The following is a 23570-nucleotide window of genomic DNA, read 5'->3' as shown; positions in this document are numbered from 1 at the left end:
AGAGTTAACATTCATACTCAGAGGTTGTTGAACCTGCTTCATGATGGACCCCAGAAGCCTCTCCTTCAGACGCTGGCGAAGGTGCATTTATAAACACTTCCCTCCCAGGCCAGGTGGACCTCATTAAGTAATTACAACGTGGAACACCTGGTATAGAAGACAGGAGGACAGGAGGGACACACAGTCCAAAGGAGCACACGGCTGTGACAACAAAACATTCATTTTCCTTTATGACACCGTGAGAACATGAAGGCATCACAACACACAGTGTAGAATGAAGTGGTCAGCATTTCTTTATTTGCAGATTATATTGTGAGGATATGATGAAGAAGACTGTTACTGACTCCATGAAGACTGAAAACACATTCAAGCCAAACACACACACATCACAACAAATATGTTAGCAACAACGCTGAGTCAAAGTGAATTCAAATGAACATCTGCACACACACACACACACACACACACACACACACACACACACACACGAAACTGAGCTCAAGCTTCAGCAGCAACCAGGAAATCCTAAAACAACAAGAGTTAAATGATCTTTTCTGTTCCAGGAAGCTGAAATCCACCTGCTGAGTTCTAAAGTGACTGCAGAAAATAAAGATTTTCACAGCTGATGGAGGAGAAGACGTTTTAGAAAACTCACAGTGGACTTCCAGATATGAGATGAAATCAGTGCTGTTGTCCAAAGTCACACTAAAATGTCTCAGCACACAAAACGCACAAACATTTCTCACATTGATGAATGAAATAAAAACAAGCAGTCGTCCCAAACTGAAAATGATCTCATCAGGTTTTTGTTGTCTAAAAGCTTCGACTGCTCGTGTAAATGTGATGTTATTTAACTGCAGTGGAGTCTTTTTTCTCATGACTTCATGTCGATGTGGAAGTTGTTGATCAGTGGAGGCTGACAGAGGCAGAAGTTTCTCCAAAGTTTTCATATTTCACCACACCTTCATCTTCATCTTCATCATTATTCACCTGTGAAACACAACACAAACAAACTCTCACTCTGACACACTTTAACTGACCACTTTCACACCACTGAGCCACATTAAACACCAGGACACAAGAAATAATCTGACAGCACCTGAACGCACCACCACCTCCTGTCTGAGCTGACCTTTACCTGACCGGCTGCTGCACCTGAACGCCTCGCCGTCCGCCTTCTGACTGAGTGTGAAACCTGCACAGACACAAACGGTGAGACGTTCACAGTCCTGCATTACAGTAACATGAACAGTTAGCAGCAGCAGCTTCTCATCATCTACACTGACTCACAGTCCCTGATCATTGATACACATTTTGAATTTTACACACGGCTTCACTTCAGTGTTTCTGTTCAACTCACAGTGTTGTCATCAGGTGGTCTCTGCTTCCCTGGAAAATAAAGCACAGAGGAACATTTCAGCTCCAAACTTCCAGTTTGTGTTGGTCAGTCTGAACAAATGTTGGTCTGAATGTTCTCACCTGCAGCTCTGATGAGAAGAACAGCAATCAGAGTAATGAGGAGGAGTTCAGCCACACGCAGAACCAACATCATGTAGTCCAGAACAGAACGATCTGTACGAGCTGTGGAACACAACAATAACGTCAGACGAGAAAGTTGGGCTCAGAAATCAGAAGCACAACACGTGTGTTTAGTCGTGTTAGCGACTGCAGGGATGACAAAGTCAGTCGGTCGTCCTCCACACAAATCCACAGCATTTGTTTCATGTTGAACACACAAGAAAACGTCTTTGATTCTCACCGCCTTGTGTTGTTGTTGTTGTTGCTGCTGCTGCTGCTGCTGTTGTTGTTGTTGTTGCTATTGTTGTTGTTACTTCCTCACCTGACAAATTAAAAGACAAAAACCCACATGATGCTCACTGAGAAAATCCCTCGTGTTCATACAAACACAGAATGATGTCATGTTAAAACTTCAAACACTTGAGACCTGTTGAATCAGGATGAAGTGATTTCAAACAGCTCCTCACCTGGTTTCTCACCTGAGGACTGATGCCTAAAGGTGAACTGCTGCACTGTTTGAGTCACACGATCAGTCACTTCACACTTGAACTGCTCGCGATACTTTGACTTTTGCTTGACAAAAGAGGAACGAAGTGTCACAGTCACTGAGCAGTCAGACCCTGATGTCTTCATGTCATCTTCACCTTCATTCACTTCTTCACCCTCATTCAGCCACTTCACTGTGTGTCCACATGGTCCATATGTCCTCACAGAGCAGCTTAATGTCACCTCATCAGCGTCCTCACGTTCAGTCACTGGTGAAGATGGAGACATTGTGAGAGAAAGACAACAAGAGCAAAATGAACTTCATCACAGTAATCAGAATTATTGTAATGTTTCACAGTCTGAGCTGAAAACTTTATGATGTAAATACTCACTGGTGACCACAGACAGATCAACATTAACATCTTGATGTCCTGACTGTCTGCAGATGTAACGACCAACATCCTCAGCTGAGACCTTCTTTATATCCAGAGAACAGCTGTTTGTGACACTCAGTCTGTCTGATTTGGTTCTGGCCTGTTCACCAATCTGTCCAAGTTTAACCAGCAAAACTGCTGGTCTGTTTTCAGGATCAGCGAAGAGCCAGTCAATCTCATCACATCTGTGCAGATCATCTCTCCTGTTGTCACAAGGCAAAGTCACTTCTTCTCCATCTCTGACAACAAAGTGGGGGCTACGCTGTCCAGTCACTGCTGTCGATAAGATGAGAGAGGAAAATAAGATGAAATATGAATCTGGCTGTTCCTGTATATTGTTTTTTCATGCCTACCTGTAAACTCAAGCAACAGTAATAAAGACATTTTAATCCATTTGAAATCATCCATCGTGTCTCTCTTGTTGTTTAGCCTGTCTCCTCTGAACTCCTGACTGTCTCTGAAATGTTGCGTAGTTGTATGATGAACTGAAGAATCTGCTTCCTGTGATGAGAATTGTGTCACTTCCTCATCATGACTATCTTTTGCATGTTTCTGAACTCATGCTGGCAGGCACTCAGACTTTAAACTTTTCAGCTGTTTAGTTCAGAATCTCATCCACGTGGATTTATGTCACATTAAACAGTTACTGAACTAGTTTCACGGTTTTTGAGGGCCCGAGCAACAAATTAACTGGAACATATTGATAACCTATTGAAACGGTTTCAGTTTACTTATGATTAATACTGGCTCACAAGTTTCTTTTCTTCTGAAGACCTTACTGTTCTTCTTTAGAAAGTTAGTAGGAAGTCATTGACTCATGTAAGTGTTTCTAATATTTCTAAAAATATGGCAGCAGGGGAGGAAGCTGTGGCTCTGTGTGGACATGAGCCACTGATGTGTTTTCAGACAATGTACCACTTTAACTCTCTAAATGAGCTAAATCACTCAATGCCGGGGGTTCGATTTCATTGGGTTAACCTGTGGCCTTTCAGGTCACATTACTGAATCAAGTCCAGCAAACTAATTCACAAATGTTGGCTCAAGACAGGTACGCCTCACCAAAATCAGGTCAAACCATAAACTTTGCAGTGCTGATCTGATATGAATCGATTACTGCACTGCCTATTTTATGGTCTAAAATGTTTTCAGAAACAGATTTCAGGGCAGTCTGTTCAGCTGTAACAGAGAAAGACTGCAAACAGGAAGGACTGCAAACATTATTTCCACATTGTTTCCTGTGTTTTTAAGATGAAGGCTCATAAACACAGGGCAGTTCGTATCAAATCTGAACCATGATCTTTAAGAAAACATCAAGCCCCCCCACCCACCACCCCCCAGCCCCCGGCTAGATGCTATTTGCATCCATTGTATGCACTGGTGGAAAACACTGCAGCATCCTCTCACTTACGTAGGTGTCACATTACGCCTCTGATGCCTTCTGTGGTTCAGTTAAAGCTGACTTGGGTAAAGGTGACTTCACTGTGGTGGGAGGACTCAGGCGTGTTTCTTCCTCATTGCAGCTCATTGGCAGATATGACCCGTCGATCGAATCGCATCAGAGGTTCGATGACAAATCTCGCCCACTGTATGAATGCTGACTTTTCTCACTGTGCTATACATACATAAAAGTGTGTGAGTATGTACCTGAATGTCCACCTTCCATTGTGAAAATCTTTGTACTGCTGTTGTAGAAAATGAAACAAATGTGTTGTGAACTTTACTTTATTTGCAGATGAAGTTTCTTTTCATTAGAATAAAGAGAAGACTCATACTGACTGCATTAGGGCTTAGAGATTATTAGTTGAATAAAGTTGAATAACATCCAGTCTCACTGAAGCCAAACACATTTGGAACATAACAGGTGGTGTTGACGGAGGGTCGCTGTCATGTATTATAAAAGCAGGCTGTGAAACATTCAGGTAGCAGTTTCTTGTTATTAGCTGCCTGTGGCTTTGGCAACATAGAAATGACAAGTTTCAGTTCATATCGGCTGCTGTTCTTTAATGTTAATTCTGCGACAAATTGACAGACAAACGTGCCAAAGTGAATCTCGCCTGCAGTCCGACGAAAGCAGTTCCTTTAAACCAAGTCTGAACACAAGTCCAATATGAATGAGGTCTGTTTTTATCTGTGGAGTCTGATGGAGTTATGGAGGTCTCCCACGTTTTCATCGCTCACTGTACCATCAGCTTCATCATTGTGCACCTGTGCAAAATAGTGGGGATTTTAGTGCTTTGCTCACAGGAATTTCAGTTTTGAGGATTAGCGCAGATGAGAACATCATCTCTTATTTAAAAACTCACAAAATCAACTGTTCAAGTGTGTTTTGTTCCCTGAAAGGACAAAGTTAACTTCCAAAATCTGGGTTCATCAAAAGTCAGATGTTGTCACCTTTAGCTCTCGTCCACATGTTAACCGTCAAAACAGTTATTATGAGTGACGTTAAACCCACAGACACGATGATCAGTCTCCACCAACCTGGAAAAATAATGGAACCATCAACAACACGTTAGCTACTTCCTGTTCTGTGTCATGTGTCAAAACGCTCTGAAACATCAATGAAACTACGTCCGTTCTTAACGTGTCATGTGATGACCGTACAGCGTTAGCATTTATTCTTTTTTTTGCATTTCAGTAATTCAGTTCAGTAATTCAGTAAAAAATAGTTTAATTAAAGAGTTTGGTCTAGACCTGCTCTAATTGAAAAGTGTCATGAGATAACTTTTGTTGTGAATTGGTGCTATATAAATAAACCGAATTGAATTAATTCAAGTAAATAATCCCCAAATACAGTTTTTGTTCAGACATTTTTATTATTCTGGATGACATTTTGACTGAATGTTTCCTGTATTTTGTTTAACATTCAGAGGTCCTGGGTTTATCAGAGTAGCATGGATGTTAATATGATAAAATGTTGTTTTTCTTAGTTTCTCCACATGCACACATGTGAGCCAACGAGCAGCTTTTTACAGCCTCTTACACTGAAAATCAGGAAGAGGAAGGTGCCACCATGAGACTCGAAACAGCAGCATGTCGACATTTCTTGGGGGTTTTTTGTCGATGTGTGTTTTGCAACTTTGCATTTTCCCCTTGATTGAATGTCTTTTTGGTTGAATAGAGTTACCTTTGCGTCCCCTCGTCTTCGCTGCTCGGCCCCTAACACATCACACACATCACAGTCCACATTCGACTCCTAAAGGGCAGAGATGTGCTAAATGCTCAGTACCTTGTGTTTCTGCGGTGCCATTGTTTGCAGATGATGTGTTTGTATTTTCTTTCGTTGTTGCATCCTCACCTGAAAAAAAAAGTCTTCGTGTCTGCCGTTTGCAGTAACTAAATGAGAAAGAATAACACAAAACTCCAAACTCAACAAATGTGGATCTACAACAGCTCATCAGATTCTCACCTGAGGGCTGAAGCCTGAAAGCAAACTGCTTCACGTCTCCAGTGAAGATATCAGTCGCTTGACACGCGAGAGATTCGTACAATGACGTTCGAATCTCATGAGAAGTCCTAAAGGTCACGTTGGCCGAGCAGTAAGACTGTGATGTCTTCACGTCTCTGCCGTCCACATCTTCACCCTTAAACAGCCACTTCAGTCTCTGTGTACACCAGGCGTATGTCAGCACAGAGCAGGACACCGTCACCGTGTCCTTGTCCTCAAATTCGCGGCCTGGCAGAGATACTGTGACAGAGACAACAGCTTAACTTAACTCCATCACTGTGATCATATTAAGATAATATGATAGGATGAAAACTATATGATACCCGTACTCACAGGTAACAACAGACAGATAAACGTGAGCATCTCCACCTCGTTGTCGTCCTGACTCGAACTGTCTGCAGGTGTAACGACCAACATCCTCGGCTGTGACCTTCTTTATAACCAAAGAACAATTCCTTGTGACCCTCAGTCTGTCCGATCTGGAGCTTTCAGCGATCTTTCCAAATACAACAAGCTCTACCGCTGGTGTGTTTCTTGCATCTCTGAAGAGCCACTTTGTGTTTTTACATCCTCTCCGATTGGACACCACATTTTCACAAGGCAAAGTGTTGTCGTCTCCGTCTCTGACGACGAAAGCCGAGTATTGACTGGTTACAGCTGTGAAGAAAACTGAAAAGACATTTTCTTACTTACTGCCCCCCTTGTTTCAGCCGAGTGCTTGCTCAGCCCTACTAATCACTGATGGTGTGATTATCCTACAGTCACTGCAATGTCCAATCAACAACTAATTCATGATGGAGCTTTAAAACCAAAACCTGTCCGTGGCCAGTTTGAATGTTGTCTTACCTGTCAAATGAAGCAGCATGAGAATCTGAATCGTTCTGAAAGCAGACATTCTGTTCACTCTGTCGTGTCTAATGCCGAACTTCTTTCTGTCTGAGGAAGCAGCCTCCTGTGATGAAACGGAGGCATCACTTCCTTTTCTATTTTCTGCATTATGTTTTTGTCAGAGAGAGAGGAAGTGATTTTGTGTGAAGGCTTGATTCAGAGATTAAACAAATAAACTTGCCCGTTGTGTCACGTTGAAAGATGCACAGAAAGTTACTTCACGTGCAGCAAATTTATTTTCTCTTCTCATTTGTTTATTTTGTACGTCCACAGTTCATTTCCTGCAGTGGGCCTTCGTTGTTCGTCAAACTCATCTCTCTCCCCGTGACTCCTGCTTTCTTCTACGCTGACTCTCAAGTAAAGGCAAAATGTCAACAATTAACCAGGACAAAACACGTTTCTGGCCCAGTTCATCTTTACAGCAGACAGATTGTGAAAATTTAAAATTAGGGAGTGGTGTCCATGGGCACAAAACTTTGTTTTGGGATGCGAGTTAAATAAGGAAAATCCGTCAGAATGGAAATTGTAATATTTCTTTTGTGACAGTTTCACAAACAGAAATTAATTTTTCCCAGCCTTAACTAAAGAGGTTTTGTTGCCGAAGCATCACCAGAGCCAGGACCCTGGATTCTGCTGTGAGGGTCCTGGACTGCCTCTTGTGGCCAAAACAAATATTACCGAAACCAAAAAAAATTGAAAAATTATCCTGCACAAACCCTCTCAGCTGGGTCATTTGGCTGCATGTGATTTGTTGATAATAAATAAAAATCTCAGCATTCTTGAACTCAAAAGGCAGAATGGATCTCTGACATGCACTCACTGTTGATGTTTGCACCAAACTCGCGTGGAGACACAATCTGGATGTGTTTATTTTAACATGAGTGCATTCCCAGACCCCTTCCACATTAGTGCACTAATGTGGAAGAAACCTACCGCTGTTTCCATGCTGAGTCTGTTTATGTGTGTTTATGTGCTCGTGTTGGCTTACATGAGACTTAACAGAAAGGAATTTGAAGAAAATCTGCTGGCACAAATGCACCACTCAGCATCTCAGACTCCTGTTCCTCCCGATTCATCTTAATATTTTATGGTTCAAACTGAAAGAAACAAATTTTGAAATTGCGTTGAAGTGACACTGATGAGCTCGTCTGCTTCCTTTGACCTTAATGACAAATAATTTACCTGTGCATCAAGGCTTTAGTTATTTCTATTGATATTATAGATTACGTGGAACCTTTCACCAAGTGAATCTGTACCAAATAAAGTTCCAACAAACTTTGTTCTAACTAAATATATTTGGGGCCCAGAGTTCGTTTCTTTCTGAAACTGTTAAACTTGGTTCACTTGGTTCAGTTTTTGTGATGATTCTGTTTGGTCTCATTGCGGCTCAGCCGATAACTTGAAGTACCAAGAAGGCAAAGCAATTTCTGTGTAATTTTTGCCTTCAAAAAATAAAAAAAGCCGCACAGTTAACATTTAAGATATTTTTAGTTCCACACAGAAGGCCACGTTATGTTGTCTCCTCTTGTATCTCAGTGCCAAGAATGTACAGGGCAGCCCTGCTGGGAGCTGCAGAGCATCACTTAACATTCCCTGTGAAGAGCTGAGCTGTCAGGCGGCGTAACCTAACAACCACACAGAGGACACAAACAGAGCTGAGGGCTGAAGGCAGGGAGGGACGACGCTGCTGGGATCTAAGATTTATCGCATTTCCAAAACAGAGACACTGACAGAAACATGAACACTATATAGACAAAAGTATTGGGACACATTACCTTTACACCAACAGGGACTTTAATGACGTCTCAGTCTAAACACACAGACAGCTTTGCAGCTCTAACAGCTTCCACTCTTCTGTGAAGGCTTTCCACAACATGTTGGAGTGTTTCTGTGGGAGTTTGTGCCCATTCATGCAGTAGAGCATTTGTGAGGTCACACACTGATGTTGGACCAAAAGGCCTGGCTCACAATCTCCGTTCCAGTTCATCCCAAAGGTGTTGGATGGGGTTGAGGTCAGGGCTCTGTGTGGGCCAGTCAAGTTCTTCCACACCAAACTCATCCAACCATGTCTTTATGGAGCTTTGCTTTGTGCACTGGGGCACAGTCATGCTGGAATAGAAAAGGGCCTTCAACAAACTGTTGCCACAAAGTTGGAAGCATAGCATTGTCCAAAATGTCTTGGTGTGCTGAAGCATTAAGATTTCCCTTCACTGGAAGTCAGGGGCCGAGCCCAAACCCTGAGAAACAGGTCCATGAAGAGGTGTGTCTGGATGTCTGGATACTTTTGTCCGCATATTGAATCTGTAGAGAGATGAATATTAATGTGGGGAAACTTCTACCATGACTTTCTGCAGGGCACGAGGTCTGTGTGATGACTAATGACGCTGATTTTCTGGAGAAGGAAGAGAAACTCACCCACCAGATTTAGATTGTTTATTTTTATTTTTAATTTATTTTCATTCAGTCACTCAGCTGCTGTTTGGGTGATTTCATTTACTTTCGAAGCTCTTCATACTTTCTCAGTGTAAAGATAAAGATAAATGTGGCCCAGCATCGTGTGAAACCGCCCCGCTGACTGTCGAGAGGACAGCCGCGTGACGTCACGGAGTGGGCGGGGTTATGCAAATAGAGGAGAAGAAGCGACAGGGGAGGATGCGAGCGTTGGTCCCTCCCTTCATCCTCACCATCATCTCCATCGCCGTCCTCCTCCTCTTCTGAGGTGTGTCTGCGCCGCCGGAGCTGCAGACAGACAGACAGACAGACAGGCAAAGCGGACAGACTGAAAACGACCTCATCTCTTTGTTCACTCGGAACATGGCGTCAAAATGTCCCAAATGCGACAAGACGGTGTATTTCGGTAAGTCCGAGGCTGATGGGAAAGCTTTGGCTGCTGGGTGGGAGACTTTGGAGACACAATGAGCTGTCAGGTCATCGCTCGTGTCTTTTAATCCATCAGGTCTGTTTAGTCCGGTGAGACCAGCCTGACGAATCACAGAGCTGCTGATGGCGCACCCCGACACGAGGCATTTGATTATTTCACCTGTATGTCGATATCGTTTTATCGTCATATCACAAGAAAACTTTTTAATAAGCACCCGGGAATATTGCGCGACATATACCGACCTTCCTCTTAAAGGAATTTGTTTTATTGCTAATATAATGATAACACAGTGAGGCGTTCAAAGTCACTCAGCTAATCCAGTTGATGAGTAATCGTAATTCGAAATTTAAGTAATTGTGGAGCAAACAGCTCTAGTTGTTGTGAAATATTGTGAGCAGCCATTGATTCATTGAATGCATCCTACCAACATATGAAAGAGAGAAAATGCTGGCAGTCAGATAATATTTGACAGTATGTGACCACTGATTTCCACATCTCCCAGCTTTACTGTCCTCCGCTCAGAGCTCTGATCCGAGCACAGAAAAATGCGGAGGATTCAGTGAGAAGCTCTTCCGGTGTGAGTCACAGATGGACGAGCTCTACGGCACCAGATTTTAACAACTACAAGGATGCTAAAATGATAACATGAGATGAGTTGAATCAGACTGCACTTCAAGACTGGATATTCAATATAGAAGCGTATTATTAGTCGCCTGTTACGGCCCGTTCTGTGTGATATGGCTTCAGCTAATCGATTAGTCAGTTGGTCGTTTTTTATTAGTCAGTTAATCTATGAAACACTCGTGTTTTGATCATCATCAATACTTCATTTTAGAAACTGGACTCAGTGAATTCTGTGACGTTTTTAATTAAAACTATGATTATTAATTATTATAACGATTATTTGATTATCAGAATTGTTGCCAGTTCACGTTCTGTTAACCATCTGAATTGTCGTGTCGGATCCGATCGGGACGTCCCGTCCGGCTCCGCCCGCTCCCCCACAGACGCTCATTTGTGCCATAAAGCCGGACTCGAGCTGACGTCGCTGTTTATTACACCGTTCACATGTGCTGCACAGTAACACAGCACAACGACAGGTACAGACGGACTGCTGGACATCACAGACTGCAGCAGCAGCCTGAAACACTGATGTCCCACCACAGACAGACCACATCCCAGTCTGCCCTGTTTTCACGCAGCCCAGACCGGACTGTAACTGGTTCACCGTCTGTGGAGGAGACCACAGGGGTCATCAGCGCCGCTGTTATCTGACCGTCTTTACGTCCACGCAGAGCACATCCGTAAGCGGGGCGGGCGGGGGAGAAGGCTGAGATCATCTTACGTCTTCCGTCTGGAGCGACACCACACGGAGTTCTAAATAATTTATTGGTTGCATCAGCGTCACATGCATTGATTTTCTTTTTGTTCTCGCGCCTTCATTTCGGTGGAGAACGTGCAGCAGAACCCCACCCTGCTGGAAATGTGTTTTCCTCTCCAGTTAATGTGAAAGCCTTTTGGAAACAACAAGCTCACAGATCTGATCTGTTTCAGGACTCTGAGCTCCAAAGTCACAGATGTCTTTTTTGTGATATTTGTTTTATTTTTCTCTACTAATTTACAAACAAGTGTATAACCAGCATTTTCTTGACACGACAAATTAATATCAAAAAGTGTCAGAAATCTGCAATAAAACAAACACACAAGCCTACAGCAAACAGAAGAGAAAAAGGCTTCCAGAAACAGAAGACACGAACGCCACTCAGCAGCAGGTTGTTGATAATCGCTCAGATTGGTTCAGTTCAGAGGTCACGGCGTGACGAACACGCTGACAGGCTGCGCGCACACGCACACACGTCCTCACGGCATCAGGGCGAAGTGCTCGCCGCGAGCCGAGGCGACTTACTGTCACATGTCAGAGCGTCACATATCGCAGTGACAGGCTGGCCGGTGAGGCCAAACAGGAAGCGTCACGCTCTATCAGGGCTGCAGTGTGTGTCTGTGTGTGTGTGTGCGCCGGGACATCCTGTCCTCCTGTCCTGCCTGCTGTGTCTCTGTGACTCAAAGCGCTGGGCGGCCTGAACAGAGCAGGTTTGTTAGGAGTGAAGGTGGAGGGAAGTCTACCTTATGTGGCAGAGCAGGTGGGATTAAAGTTTGAGCTCAGCTGTCCCTTAGAGTCAACAGCTCCAGAAATGCAGCAAAAACCTGCCTTTTGTGTGCGGCGTGAAAACAAAGGAAGAAATACTCTCCTACAAGTGAAAGACACGTGTGCAGTTTTTTATGTCACTAAAGTAACAGTGTTAACTCGTCACGCAGCTCTGCAAAGTTCACTTCCTGTTAGCGAATGTCGGTGCTGCAGTTTGCAAAAGGAGAGCAGCTTATAAAGTCTTATCCCAACCTACAATAATACATTTATATTTATCTGTCCCCGTCACTCTGCTCGCCCTCCAAACGCAGTGGAAAGAATGCGCTTCAGGTTGATACGAGCTCCTGAGTGCCTGTCAAGTGTCTTCCATCACTCTCACACTCTGGAGTTTAATGGAACAAACTGATCTGCATTTTCACTGATGGCCCCCACAAAGTCTGAATAGCAGCTCGGGTCAGTTCGTTTAGCTGCCTGCTGCTGAAAGCCGGTGCGACAGCTTCTCAACACTTTCCTGTTGTACTTAATGGCTCTCATTTTATTCATTTGTCGTCCGTCTGCCTGGTTCATTCGTCTCAGCTGGATCTTCATGCCAGTTGAAATTGTTGTTGAAATTCCTCATTTGCGTCTCCTCCTCTCCGTCCACAGCCGAGAAGGTGTCGTCTCTGGGGAAAGACTGGCACAAGTTCTGCCTGAAATGCGAGCGCTGCAACAAGACGTTGAACCCCGGAGGCCACGCCGAGGTGAGAGGAAGAGGAAAGAAGGAGTGTATTTTACATGTGACGATGACGCTGCGATGCTTCCATCTAAAGCCATTTCTGAAGCGTAGGACAGAGACAGAAACATGAGAGAAGTAATCAGTGATGTGCTGCGGTCGCCTCAGGGTGAACTGACACCCAAACCAACAGAGCTGAGATGCCACTAGTTTGGCCGCGATGAAACTTAACCTCAGCAGGAAGTCCTGGGGTTTGCTTGTGGTCAGACTGGCAACAGTCACTGTAACCACCTGACAAGCTCACACAGAGGTCACTTCCTGTTGGGGTTACAAACGTTTCTTCGTCTGCCTGAATTTGAAGACGCGTTCCCACGATTCAGAGCTCAGCGCTCTTTTCCAACAGGCGGTCAGTGTAGCTCCACACAGGCATGTCACCCAAACGCATCAGTCCTCCGTCTGTGTCTGCACACGGCAGGTTCAGGCGCAGCGCTGAGTGTAGGACGCCCGAGTTTCTGCAGCATCCACAAGCACAATCACTGCAGCTACGCTTGAAAAAATGGAAGAAAACAGACTTGTGTGGATTGGCTCCTGTTTAGAGTCCAAACATTTATAAAACACTACTGTTTAAAAGATTGGAATCACCTGGTGAATTGATTCGTCTGTTTTCAGTTGTGCTTTCAGTCTGTTTGTGGTCAAAGCTTTGAGATTCACTCCAATACAGAAGCTCTGAACGTGAGCTGAAAAACTTAACATCGTGTGTGTGTGTGTGTGTGTGTGTGTGTGTGTGTGTGTGTGTGCGTGCGTGTGTGTGTGCGTGTGTGGCAGAGTTATCACTTTGTGATTCTGATTTCTGTGGGTTTCGCAGCCTTTTAATCAGCTTTGAAAGAGGAAGTAACTGGCTGTGACTCCCAGCTGAGCTGATAAAAGCCCTCGGAGTCCAGGCACCACAGACTGAGTCAGCACTCACTCTGTCGGGTTGTTTGAGATTTGTGAAGTGTGAAATAAAAAGCCCAGCGATTGGATATTTGAACTGAATTCCTTGTGGTGGAGGTGTTCGCGGCAGCTGGCCAATGGGAGACCACTTCAGCCAGCCAGCCAACAAACAGGCTGATGGGATGTTTTGAAGCCTTCGTTGAGGTCCTGACCACAGGACCAGGAACCTAACCGAGTGTTTTTTGTGCCTGAACGTAACCACACCATAAGCACAGGGTTTTCACAACATCAGACTGAAAGCTTTTATTTTATTTAACAGTCCAGAACATTTACATAAAGACTTTCAGCCACTAATGTCTGAAGGACGCAGGAGGTCACATTGTTTTTATTTTAGATCGTGGTGACAAATCATCAGGGATGCGTATGATTGGCCGCATAAGAAAACCCATGAACTCGTGGGAGGATTTGTGATCGGCCCGACAGCTGAAACCTCCCCTTTCCGGTCCCTGCGACGCTCGTGTGGTGACGCTAGCTGGCGTTCAGCCGGCAGCTTTCTACAGGCTGTCGTTCCTAACCTGACAGACGCGTGTTAGGAGGAAGCAGTTTGACGCAGCAGCTGAGTCTTGTGCTAAATGCAGGTGAATTGAAAGTGAAACAGAACTGGACTCGACTCGCATTAAAAGTCTGCTTCCTTCCCGTCCGTCTTGTGTTGTGCAGCACGATGGGAAGCCTTACTGCCACAAGCCCTGCTACGCCGCCCTCTTCGGACCGAAAGGTGCCGTCTCTTCTCGTCCTCACAAATCAAATGAACGTGTCTAACATGGGCTCGTTTTCAGGGTTGTAAATGCAGCGTGTGTTTCAGGCGTGAACATCGGCGGCGCTGGCTCCTACTTATACGACAATCCCGTCAACGAAGCCCCTGCAGCCGTTTCCATGGAAACAGACGGCAAACCGGAGGAGGAGAGAAAAGCCCCCGCACGGGGACCCGTGAAGGGTGAGGAATATGTGGAGCAAAAAATAGAAAAACTGTCAAGTGTTGGGAAGAGAAATGAAACGCGGATTGGGAGGTGGTTTAGTTCAGTTCGCTGCAGCTTCTTCTGTAGATGATTAACATACTGAAGAGATGGGGTTGATTCTTCTAAAATGTTGCCAGAACAATAAGTTGGTGCTGATAAAATGACTCCACTGCACATGTTAATGTTATACATCACATGACATTTCAGTTCACTGTGACTTTTTCAGCTGCAAGCTTCTCGTCTTTCTGTGGAGGACCCAACATCTGCCCCAGGTGCAACAAGACAGTGTACTTCGGTGAGCAGATTGGTGTCTTCGTGTCTCAGTTAGTGTGGACTGTGTGGGTGTTGGGACGCGTATGAAGTAACTAAGGTGACTGGTTGCCATGTTGACTGTCTCCATGGCGTGTGTGTGTGTGTGTGCAGCTGAGAAGGTGTCGTCTCTCGGGAAGAACTGGCACCGGCCCTGTCTGCGCTGTGAGAGATGCAGTAAGACTCTGGCTCCTGGCAGCCACGCTGAGGTGAGACACACCGCCACACTGAGACAGACGGACGTCCCCGCGCTGTCGGACACTAAGAGGACACCTTTTGTTTCTGTTGCAGCACGATGGACAGCCATACTGCCACAAACCGTGCTACGCCGTGCTGTTCGGGCCCAAAGGTACGACGACAGTCTGCAGAAGGTCCTTTTAGAGCCGCAGAGGTTTATGAGAGGCACAGATTGGTTGATTCAGACCTCAGTGAGGGTGACGGCAATAATCAGCTATTTCTGTGACCTTCAAGTGTCAGACTGTCTGACAAAAGGGCAAAAGTACCTGAAGAGCAGTACTATAACTGAGAAAAAGATTTAATTACATCAACATAAAAATGTGTACCTACGCTTGCAAAGGCAACCAGCGATGCCTGCTAAAAAAGCTCCCAGCATTGTTGCTGTGTCAGCCATTTCCCAGTGTGGGATTAGTTTGCACACACAGGCGCATGTCATGCACAGTTGTGATCCAGAGGATGGCCGACGCGCCTGCACTTCCTCTCACTGTACAAAAGTAAACCCAAAATATCCCGGATACGGTGATGTCATTTGGAGCCAGAGTCTGTGCAGTCAAGTTAAAACCAAACTTATGAGAAAAATGAACACTTTCCCATGGATTTGTGTTAGCGTTAGTTTCGTGTAAAGGTAATGACTGTGTGTTTAAAGGTGATGACTGTGTTCTGCTCCTGCTCAGGTGTAAACACTGGGGGTGTCGGCAGCTACATCTATGACGAACCCGAGGCTGAGGCGCAGCCCTGAGCCCGACGCCGACTCCAGGACACTCGACGTCTCTTTGATTTGCCTTCTCCAGTCACGGTGACAAACGACATGTACTGCACTCCCTGGGATGGATGTTTAGATGTTTATGTTGTATTTGTATATTGTTTATATATCTATTTTTTGTACCGAAACAAACCTTTAACATGTCCTCCCATGTGAGTTTCAGATTTGCCTTTAGGTTTCCTGGTTCTCTTTGCCAAATAATTATCAGCATTATGAAGTTAACGCGCCTGTGGTTTTTCACTCGTTATTAACAGTTTTTCAGACTTTGTGCGATTAGAAACAAAAAGGTATCCCAGCCCAAAAACGTCAGTGTTTGTTGAACGGGTTCATCCTGATTCTAAACAAAGGGATGAGCTGTAGCCGTTGGCTGAGGTACACACACAGACACGACTGGTTACTGGTTTGAAGGTGAGTTTAGGGGCTGTTGTGAACAAAAAATGTTTAATTGTGCATCACATTTTCTACAGTAAAACTGTGTGGTACCGAACCTGTGTTCAGTGCTCATTTGTTACAAACACCAACAACACTGGCATGTTGTCATTTCAGCAGGACTGTGATTATTTATTAAGAGCATTTCATAGGCAAAGGGAAAAACGGTTATTTTCATTATTCATTCATTAGTCGTTCATTCATCATTTCACAGAGCTCAAAAGACCTCAGAATGCTTGTTCTGTTCAGCCAAAAAAATCCAAGACTCAAAACTGCAAAGAAAAGCAACAAATTCTTACAGTGAAGAAGCTGGAAGCAACAAATGTTTGATATTTTTGTTTGCTAAATTGGTTCTTTAGACCATGAGAGACGCTGGGGAGAGCTACTAAAATAATACTGAAATACAAAATATTCATAGAACATAGAGGCAAAATTCAAAATTGAAAAATAAAACAAAAGATGTTGTCTGTCTGGCAGGTGAATCACATTGTTGGGTGAAAATTTGTTTTAAATTGTGTTTAGAAACCAGTTTCGAGGGAAGAAAACGAAAATCGGCTCGTTCAGCTCACCACAAAAACTCGTGTTTGCAGGTAAAGGACTAAAAGGGGGGAGATGTGCTACGTGAGGTCAGTGAACGCAGCAGCCCTGTTCGCTGCACAGTTTGCCTGTTCTTCTTGTTTCCTTTCATGTTACGGTTTGTGTGCCCCGCCTCCCAACAAACAAAACAACAAACACAAAACATCACTGACACAAAGACCGTCGGTAACGCCGCTTACCGGAATCAGGCTCCCGGAAGAAGAGATTCGTCACATCACTAGAATATTACCGGAAGTTAGGAGACTTGTCTACAAAATAATAGTGTACAATGTCACCGGTACAATTCATACTCACGTGCAGTAATCAAATTTGACGTACTTTTAGTATATGTTGCTTTATCTGTCCACTATAGTATAATATATTTACAATATTTGTGCTTTTTTACTCCACTGAATTTATCTGACAACTAACTTTGTAAATTCATAATTATATGCAAAAATTTATTAAGTATTGTGATTTGCTACAAATTAGATTACTTCAAAGTATCATATTCATGTTGAATGAACATGTTGAACATACGTGTATCATTAATAATAATAAAATCCTTATAATACCACAGTGTATTAGGAAATGTCACTGACAAACTATTATATTATTATATTATTACCACTGGCAACATATCCTCTGTATTTTTCCTGGCGAGTTTACAGCTGAAGCAACCTGGAGCAAATTTACATTGTAGAATTAAAACTCAGACACACGATGGGTGTTTTATATGATGATCTCAGTATTTTTAGAGCCAGGGAATTTAAATTTGACTATTAACAAATAAAAAACTGTGTCTTCATTATATTTATCCCATGAAGTTTATTCCCAGAAGTGTGGAGCAGGTTTTTAAAAATTCATGTTATAAATATATTTTAAACAAAATAAAGTTCATTGGAATTTAAAGTAGGCTATCCAATAGTGTTCAGGACGTTTTGATGATACTTTTGTGCTTTCACTTGCATGGAGGACTTAAAATTGTATAATATTGCAGTATATTTTACTTAAGTCACTAAACTGATAATGAATAATACTTTTACCTCGACAGACAGCAAATAGATAAATAACTACTAAAAGGTGAAAAAGGGGGAAATTAGCTTTTATCAACGTAGGTGACATCTGTCGTCCTTTATGCTCTAAGAAGACACTTGGAGTCCAGCTCTTTAGGTTGCCAGATAGTCATTAAGCGGTCTTATTTTGAAATACATCAGCGGAAGTGACACGTTTTATTACGGCTAACTTAACACTTGTGTTACTTCTGCTTTAATAAGCTCACTATCATCGACGCCATCTCCGAACGGGGACGTCCATCGTTTTTTTAGCAGCAGAAATAACTCACATCCCACAAGTTCACTCGGGAACGACAGTATAACATTGTGTTCGTTTAGTACTTATCTCTGCGACAGAGCAGTTTGGATAAGGAAGTGAATTATCCTCTCGCGAAGAAGCGAAGCTAGCTAACTGTTAGCTTGTGACGTTGTTAGCTAAAGCAACTTGGCTGCGGAGGAATCTCGCAGTTTGTTTATGTTTTCGCCACTTTTAAGACATGTTGGACGGATCAACGGCGCACAGCGATGAGGCCAACATCGGCAACGTCGAAAACAACAACCCGATATCGTTGATTTCCAGCAGCGATGGGGTGAACACGGGCAACAAAACGAGGCAGGCGCTGCTGAAGAAAGGAGGGAGGAAGTTGCGGTCGGTGGCGCCGCTGCATCACCAGAAACCCCCGAGAAACGGCCTGAACATCCGCCTGTCCGATCACAACAACAACACTTTGACGGCTTCATCTGCCAACAAACCCGCAGCACAGCCCGGCACCGAGCCCTCCGCCAACGCACAGACCGCACTGAGCCTCCATCACCTCAAACAGGGAGCCAAGAAGGAGGTAACGTCCTGGGTTAGACTGTCGTTATCTGCAGCTCCGTTAACCGACAAATGCTGTTTAGCGTCCAGTCAGGAGGCTCCGGTGGGGTGAAGAGGAGGCTGTTGAGGAGCCTCACATGACTTTAAGTAATTGTTGTCAGTCATGAGAAGTACCTGAGTTATTACCGGACAGGTAAATGTCTTGGGAATCTGTCACAGAGCTGAACGATTTAGTCCGTAGAAAATGTTGCGTCGAGATCTTAATCTGTCAAGTCAGTTTAAGCAAGAAGACGTGCCAAAACTTCTTTTTTATTTTAGTATGTAGATAATTTGTGAGTACAAAAAGACACGAAGACGTCAACAACAAAACTGTGACGGACACGTTTCACCAGGTCATGACGTGTTTACGGACCAGAAACCCAGAAAATAATCAGCATTGGAAATAAGTTCCAGTTTGCGTTGACTGTGAGCTTAGTTTTTGGAGCTCAGTGCTTATGAAGCCTCTTTATAAAGATGGTGTGGACTGTTAGGCAAATCAAATGTTAATGTAGATTTAATCGTGATTAAATCCTCTGTGAGAAGTGACGCAGTTGTTAATCCTTGTTGTGAAGAATCGAAAGTAGACGCGTGTGAACACGTCGGCTCGTCTGCCAAATAGAAAAGCAGCTGATGTGAACAGCTTCATAACTGCTGTATTCCGCTTCATCACGACATAACACAGCGTAGTGCTTTCGGCTCTTTTGTTTTTGTCTTTTCTACAAATCTGACATTCAGGATCATTTTTAAAGTTAGCCGCAGAGTTACAGCATCTGTTTGTTTTTTTAATCAGCCTCATAATAAGCTGGACGTGTGTGTAGCTCTCAGATGTTTTGCTCTTTTCCCAAATGCTCATTAAGCTGTGGATAAAATAAGAATTTAAAACAAGTGTCATACTTATCAAATCAAGGCTGTTCATTTACAAAGTGCATTTTGTTCAAAAATCACAATCATGTTTGTGTTGGTGTTTTTTTTTGTTTGTTTGTTTGTTTGTTTGTCCCGGGACAATACTGATTAATAATAAAAGAGAAAACCCAACATTTGGAGCCAATAGCATTTTGCAGTTAGACTTAAAATCTCAGTATCAAAATTTCATATAACTAATTTACTCAGTTAGCTAAGTACAGCTTTGAAGTATTTTTATCAGCAATTGGCCAAAAAGAAAACACAGATTTCAGTAATTGTAAAATAGTCGGACTCGATGATCTCATCTGTCTCTATTTTTTGTTTGTTTGTTTTGACCCAAAAAGTGATTTGAGTTTGTGGGGCTTTCAGCCACACGGCCTTCATCAGTGGGCGTAGTCTGATGGTCCAGCTGTCACCTTGTGATGCAGGTTTGGAGTAATCAAACCTGTTTATGATAAGTGAATAATAAAGTTTGTTTCTGTTTTCCTAGCTGCTGAAATCCAAAGGAGGCAGAGTGGAGCGGAACATCATGCAGCCAGGGGGCCCACCTGCCCGCAACCTGCCCAGACACGATCAGATCTCCCAGAACGCCGGCACACGGAGCCACAAGCCTAAGCAGGGCCAAACCCCGGCTGCTTCTCACGCCGCAAAGAAAAAGGATAACAGCGGCTCTCCTCTCCATCAGCCTCCGCTCCGAGAGCACAAAAAACCCCTCCACACCTCCAACAACGTGAAGATCGTGAACGCACCGCCCGCTGAAGCTGCGCCCGAATACCTCAAAGATGGCGACAAGGTCTACGCTGGGGCTAAGTTCAGCGAGCCGCCGTCACCCAGTGTCTTACCGAAACCGCCCAGCCACTGGGTCGGAGAAAACGAGCCACAGCAGAGCAACCAAAGCAGAGAGCAAATGACTTTTCACCTGAAGTCGCTGCTGAAGGTTCAAGATCAGTCGTGACCGCAGTCCGGAGTTTCACCCTGGAGCTCACCTGTCTGGTTTCTGATTCCGCACTGAATCCCAACTATTGGAAAAATAGTGTTGGTTTGAATTGAGTTTGGCCTGTAACACACTGCAATACGATGTAGGGAGTTTTTATTAACTGTGCTACAATTTCCCATAATTCAACGTGCTGCCTGCATTTGTGAACATTGTGGAGACGCCGCGTCGTTGCTGGAGAGCCGACGTGCTGTGTGCTGGCATGTTTTCTGCCTTCTGTTCGGCAGGGGAAAGGAGGAACAATACTTCCTGTCACTGCGCTGTGAGCAGACTTGACTGTGAATGTAAGGCGGCGTTTGGAGGTCGCCTCCAGCAGCCACGCGCTCGGCGTCTCATGTTTACACAAAGTGTCGACGGCACTTTTCTTTGTGAACACTTTTGAAAAGGCAGCCTCGTGTTGATCGGCTTTTTAAAGAGCTTGTGTAAATGTACATAATATATTGTGACATATATTTGTGTATATTTTTCCTTGTTATTTTAACTGAGATTCTAGTTTTGTTACTGAGGTTTTTCCAAAAAGCCAACTGAGGCACTTTGTCACAGCTCCTTCAGTGTGAGGCGCGTGGACGAAAGGAAGACGTTTCTTACTGATTTGCACTGAGGAGTAAAATCAGGAAGGGTGGAGAAACCGAATTTTGATGTTCCAAAGCTTGACCAGCCACTTTGATGAATTCAGCAGCCAGCCTTAGGAGCACAGCGGAGGACTTCCAGATCCTGGCTGGTTAGCTTTCAAAATAGCTCCGACGGCGGACTGATCGGAAAGCCACAGTAAGAATTCACCAGCTGATGGCTGAAGTTCTGCTCCCTTCCTTGAAGTCGGGTCCACCTGGAGGAAAGCTGAGGGTGGAGTCCGGGACTGAGAGGCTGTTGAAGCCTCAGCGAACTGGAGAAAGATGACGATGTGAAAGGCCTCACAAGCCGCCGCTGCAGAAAGCCAGTATCCAGCATCCACACTGAGTGCTTTTTCTTGTTTAACTCTGTTGCACTGACTTAGAGTACGTTCACATCAAGCCAGCTACATTTAAAACGCCGTCTTTTGTTCGCCTCAGGCACAGACGACTCCAGAACAGCACCCAGAGCGAGTGAATGTTCCAGTGTGGGGTCTCAGACAGTGTTGTTAGCCTGCCCGGCCACAGGTGGGGAATTCATGGCTGTGAGATTTAGAAGACAATCTTTTGTCTCTTCTGGCTGTCCCTGTGATCACTTATTGTACATGTCTCCTTCGCAGCTCTTGTCACTCGCCTGTTTTTGTCAGGAGAGCTCATGATTGCAGTTAGTCGATGAAGTAATTCACTGATTGCCAGAAAAATGACGTGCAACTATTTTCAGAGCTGAGTCAGTGTCCAAGCAGAAAAGTCAAACATTTGCTGCTTCCTGCTTTTGTCTGCTTGGCAACACTTTCAACTGAAAATGTCTGAATTTTGGCCTGTTGAACGAAACGAGACATTCGCCATTTATTGGCTTTTTAATCAGTTTTCTGGCATTTTCTAGAATAGAAAAATGATAGCAAACAGTTGATCTGTCAGTAATGAAACTCAGTTGAAGCTTTAGAGGTTGTCATTAATTGGATCTTTACTCACAGTCATAAAATAATGATTTAATTACAGCAGAGCACATTAAAACGCAGTGATGAACTCATTACTGCGTGCTCGTTCTGTAGTCGGGCATTAGAAGCTTGTGTAGAAGCCAGACGTGTTGCTTTCACACACAGGCGGCGTTTTACAGGTCGTACGGCTTCATGTGGACGTGGTCTCACTTTGTTCTGGTTCTTACAGGGGACTTGTTTCCACATTTAACATACCTCCTCTACCTTCTCCTCGGCCCAAGCCGCTTCAAAGCACGTTAACGTATGCCGAGAGTACAGCACGTGTTGAAGGCGGCGCAGGTGATCGCTAAAGTCGCATGTCGGGTTTGTTTTATTTGAATGGTTTGTGTGGATGCAGGCAGCTGCTGGATCCCGTTTCTTGACCTCTGTGACGTCATGTGTATGGAAAAATTGTATTACTGTAGCAAAGGCTGCCCATTTTATTGCAGTGTTTTGAAATCACTTCATTCCAGTCATGAGAATATGCCTACCAACACCTCTCCATGCCACAATTTGGAATAAGACAAATGTTTATTTTATGAAGCTTTTCATATCTAAATTAAAAATGATATTAAAATATTGGTTACCCCTATGACATGTTGCTCCTGTGTTCATTACATGCTGAGAAGTTGTTCGGCGTTTGGTTTGTCTCGTGACAGAAGCTGCCTTCCCGACTCTTTGTGATGTCACAGATCAGCTCGCAGGCTCCGCCTCTTCCAGTCAGGCTGTCCGTGAGCACGGAGGGGATTTACACTTTGAGCAATCGGTGAGAAAACCGCCTGATGGCGTCAGACTGCATCAGCGAAGCTCAGGAACGAGAAGAAAAACACATTTCTGAGTCTTCTGCTAAGCAGCAGACAAACTGCCTGCAGGTGTTTTCGTCTTCTGGTCATTTTTTAGGCCTCAGGGTGGAAAATGAAGTTCTGTCTTTGGATTTTCTTGCTCAGGTTCAGTCTTCTTTTAGAAGTGAACCGTCCTGGCTGTGATCCAGCCTGCCACGCCTCTGCTGCTGTTGTAACTCAGCTGGTGGTAAAACATCCCACATGTCTTTCAACACAAAGAAAACCTGCAGTGATGAACAAACAGCTCGGCCGAGTGCCGACACTCGCAGCTTCCCTCTGAACCTTCGTGCTTCTTTGGACTGACAGAACAGTTAAGTACAACGAAGAGCAGAAACTTGATGAGTAACTCTTAGTTTTCTGCTGATCAGAAGCACTGCAGGGTTTGTAGGACCAAGCTGTTGATTCAACAGGAACTATTCACCTTGAAAACAAAAACTCCTCTCTGTGTCAGATTTAAATGACTTCCATCCTGCAGTTGAAGGCTCTGGGAGTCTCTGGAGGCCTTTCTCAAACCGGACCGTCCCAACTGCCCCTCGTTCACGTGGTCTGACTGCAGTGCAGA

The 23570-nt window shown here is 44.2% G+C and overlaps 4 protein-coding genes across 17 annotated transcripts in view; 2 read left to right on the top strand and 2 right to left on the bottom strand.

The window, feature by feature from the left end:
• Positions 1-287: 287 nt before the first annotated feature.
• LOC124050319 overlaps positions 288-23570 on the bottom strand; it is a 242614-nt gene continuing 219331 nt past the window's right edge. For 6 of the 11 annotated variants that reach the window (XM_046372716.1, XM_046372722.1, XM_046372719.1 and 3 more), the window contains 7 exons: positions 2397-2714; positions 1986-2273; positions 1760-1840; positions 1480-1581; positions 1361-1389; positions 1100-1195; positions 288-990 (listed from right to left, as the gene is read on the bottom strand). In XM_046372716.1, coding sequence (XP_046228672.1) covers positions 907-990; positions 1100-1195; positions 1361-1389; positions 1480-1581; positions 1760-1840; positions 1986-2273; positions 2397-2714 — 998 coding nt within the window. In that variant the 3' untranslated portion in view covers positions 288-906. The remainder of the gene's footprint in view (positions 991-1099; positions 1196-1360; positions 1390-1479; positions 1582-1759; positions 1841-1985; positions 2274-2396; positions 2715-23570) is intronic. The other 5 variants (XM_046372717.1, XM_046372724.1, XM_046372725.1 and 2 more) reach the window with 4 other exon arrangements.
• Positions 4146-7186, bottom strand: LOC124050348. 4 transcript variants are annotated; one of them, XM_046372813.1, is made up of 6 exons: positions 6730-7178; positions 6217-6552; positions 5845-6123; positions 5665-5733; positions 4830-4916; positions 4146-4643 (listed from the first exon to the last, which is right to left on the bottom strand). In XM_046372813.1, the coding sequence occupies exons 1-6, from the start codon at positions 6776-6778 to the stop codon at positions 4633-4635; spliced, it is 831 nt and encodes a 276-aa protein (XP_046228769.1). In that variant the 5' UTR covers positions 6779-7178; the 3' UTR covers positions 4146-4632. The 4 variants fall into 4 exon arrangements, with proteins under 4 accessions (XP_046228769.1, XP_046228767.1, XP_046228770.1 ...); XM_046372811.1 differs by having other exon boundaries at positions 5665-6123; positions 6730-7184; XM_046372814.1 differs by lacking the exon at positions 4830-4916 and having other exon boundaries at positions 6730-7179.
• crip2l (cysteine-rich protein 2-like) lies at positions 9398-16255 on the top strand. The gene is made up of 8 exons (XM_046372840.1): positions 9398-9628; positions 12444-12538; positions 14161-14218; positions 14306-14437; positions 14686-14754; positions 14883-14977; positions 15060-15117; positions 15680-16255. Exons 1-8 carry the CDS (start codon positions 9586-9588, stop codon positions 15742-15744), a joined length of 615 nt encoding a protein of 204 aa, XP_046228796.1. The 5' UTR covers positions 9398-9585; the 3' UTR covers positions 15745-16255.
• On the top strand, positions 18017-22758 carry pnrc1 (proline-rich nuclear receptor coactivator 1). The gene is made up of 2 exons (XM_046372822.1): positions 18017-18667; positions 20078-22758. The coding sequence occupies exons 1-2, from the start codon at positions 18326-18328 to the stop codon at positions 20540-20542; spliced, it is 807 nt and encodes a 268-aa protein (XP_046228778.1). The 5' UTR covers positions 18017-18325; the 3' UTR covers positions 20543-22758.

The sequence above is a fragment of the Scatophagus argus genome, chromosome 19 (genome assembly GCF_020382885.2).
Source record: "Scatophagus argus isolate fScaArg1 chromosome 19, fScaArg1.pri, whole genome shotgun sequence".
Taxonomy (NCBI): domain Eukaryota; kingdom Metazoa; phylum Chordata; class Actinopteri; family Scatophagidae; genus Scatophagus; species Scatophagus argus.
This window is presented reverse-complemented; position numbering and strand designations above follow the sequence as displayed.

What these genes read in the sequence shown, in the direction of transcription:
- LOC124050348 (XM_046372811.1), bottom strand. Translation starts at nt 6,778, where the DNA reads ATGTCTGCTTTCAGAACGATTCAGATTCTCATGCTGCTTCATTTGACA. An exon ending in TTATCTGTCTGTTGTTACCT is followed by an intron (nt 6,124 to 6,216) that starts GTGAGTACGGGT and finishes TCTCTGTCACAG; the next exon opens with TATCTCTGCCAGGCCGCGAA. An exon ending in TGGCACCGCAGAAACACAAG is followed by an intron (nt 4,917 to 5,664) that starts GTACTGAGCATT and finishes TTATTTTTCCAG; the next exon opens with GTTGGTGGAGACTGATCATC.
- crip2l (XM_046372840.1), top strand. Translation starts at nt 9,586, where the DNA reads ATGGCGTCAAAATGTCCCAAATGCGACAAGACGGTGTATTTCG. An exon ending in CGCACGGGGACCCGTGAAGG is followed by an intron (nt 14,438 to 14,685) that starts GTGAGGAATATG and finishes TGACTTTTTCAG; the next exon opens with CTGCAAGCTTCTCGTCTTTC. An exon ending in CTCCTGGCAGCCACGCTGAG is followed by an intron (nt 14,978 to 15,059) that starts GTGAGACACACC and finishes TTTCTGTTGCAG; the next exon opens with CACGATGGACAGCCATACTG.
- pnrc1 (XM_046372822.1), top strand. Translation starts at nt 18,326, where the DNA reads ATGTTGGACGGATCAACGGCGCACAGCGATGAGGCCAACATCGGCAAC. An exon ending in AACAGGGAGCCAAGAAGGAG is followed by an intron (nt 18,668 to 20,077) that starts GTAACGTCCTGG and finishes CTGTTTTCCTAG; the next exon opens with CTGCTGAAATCCAAAGGAGG.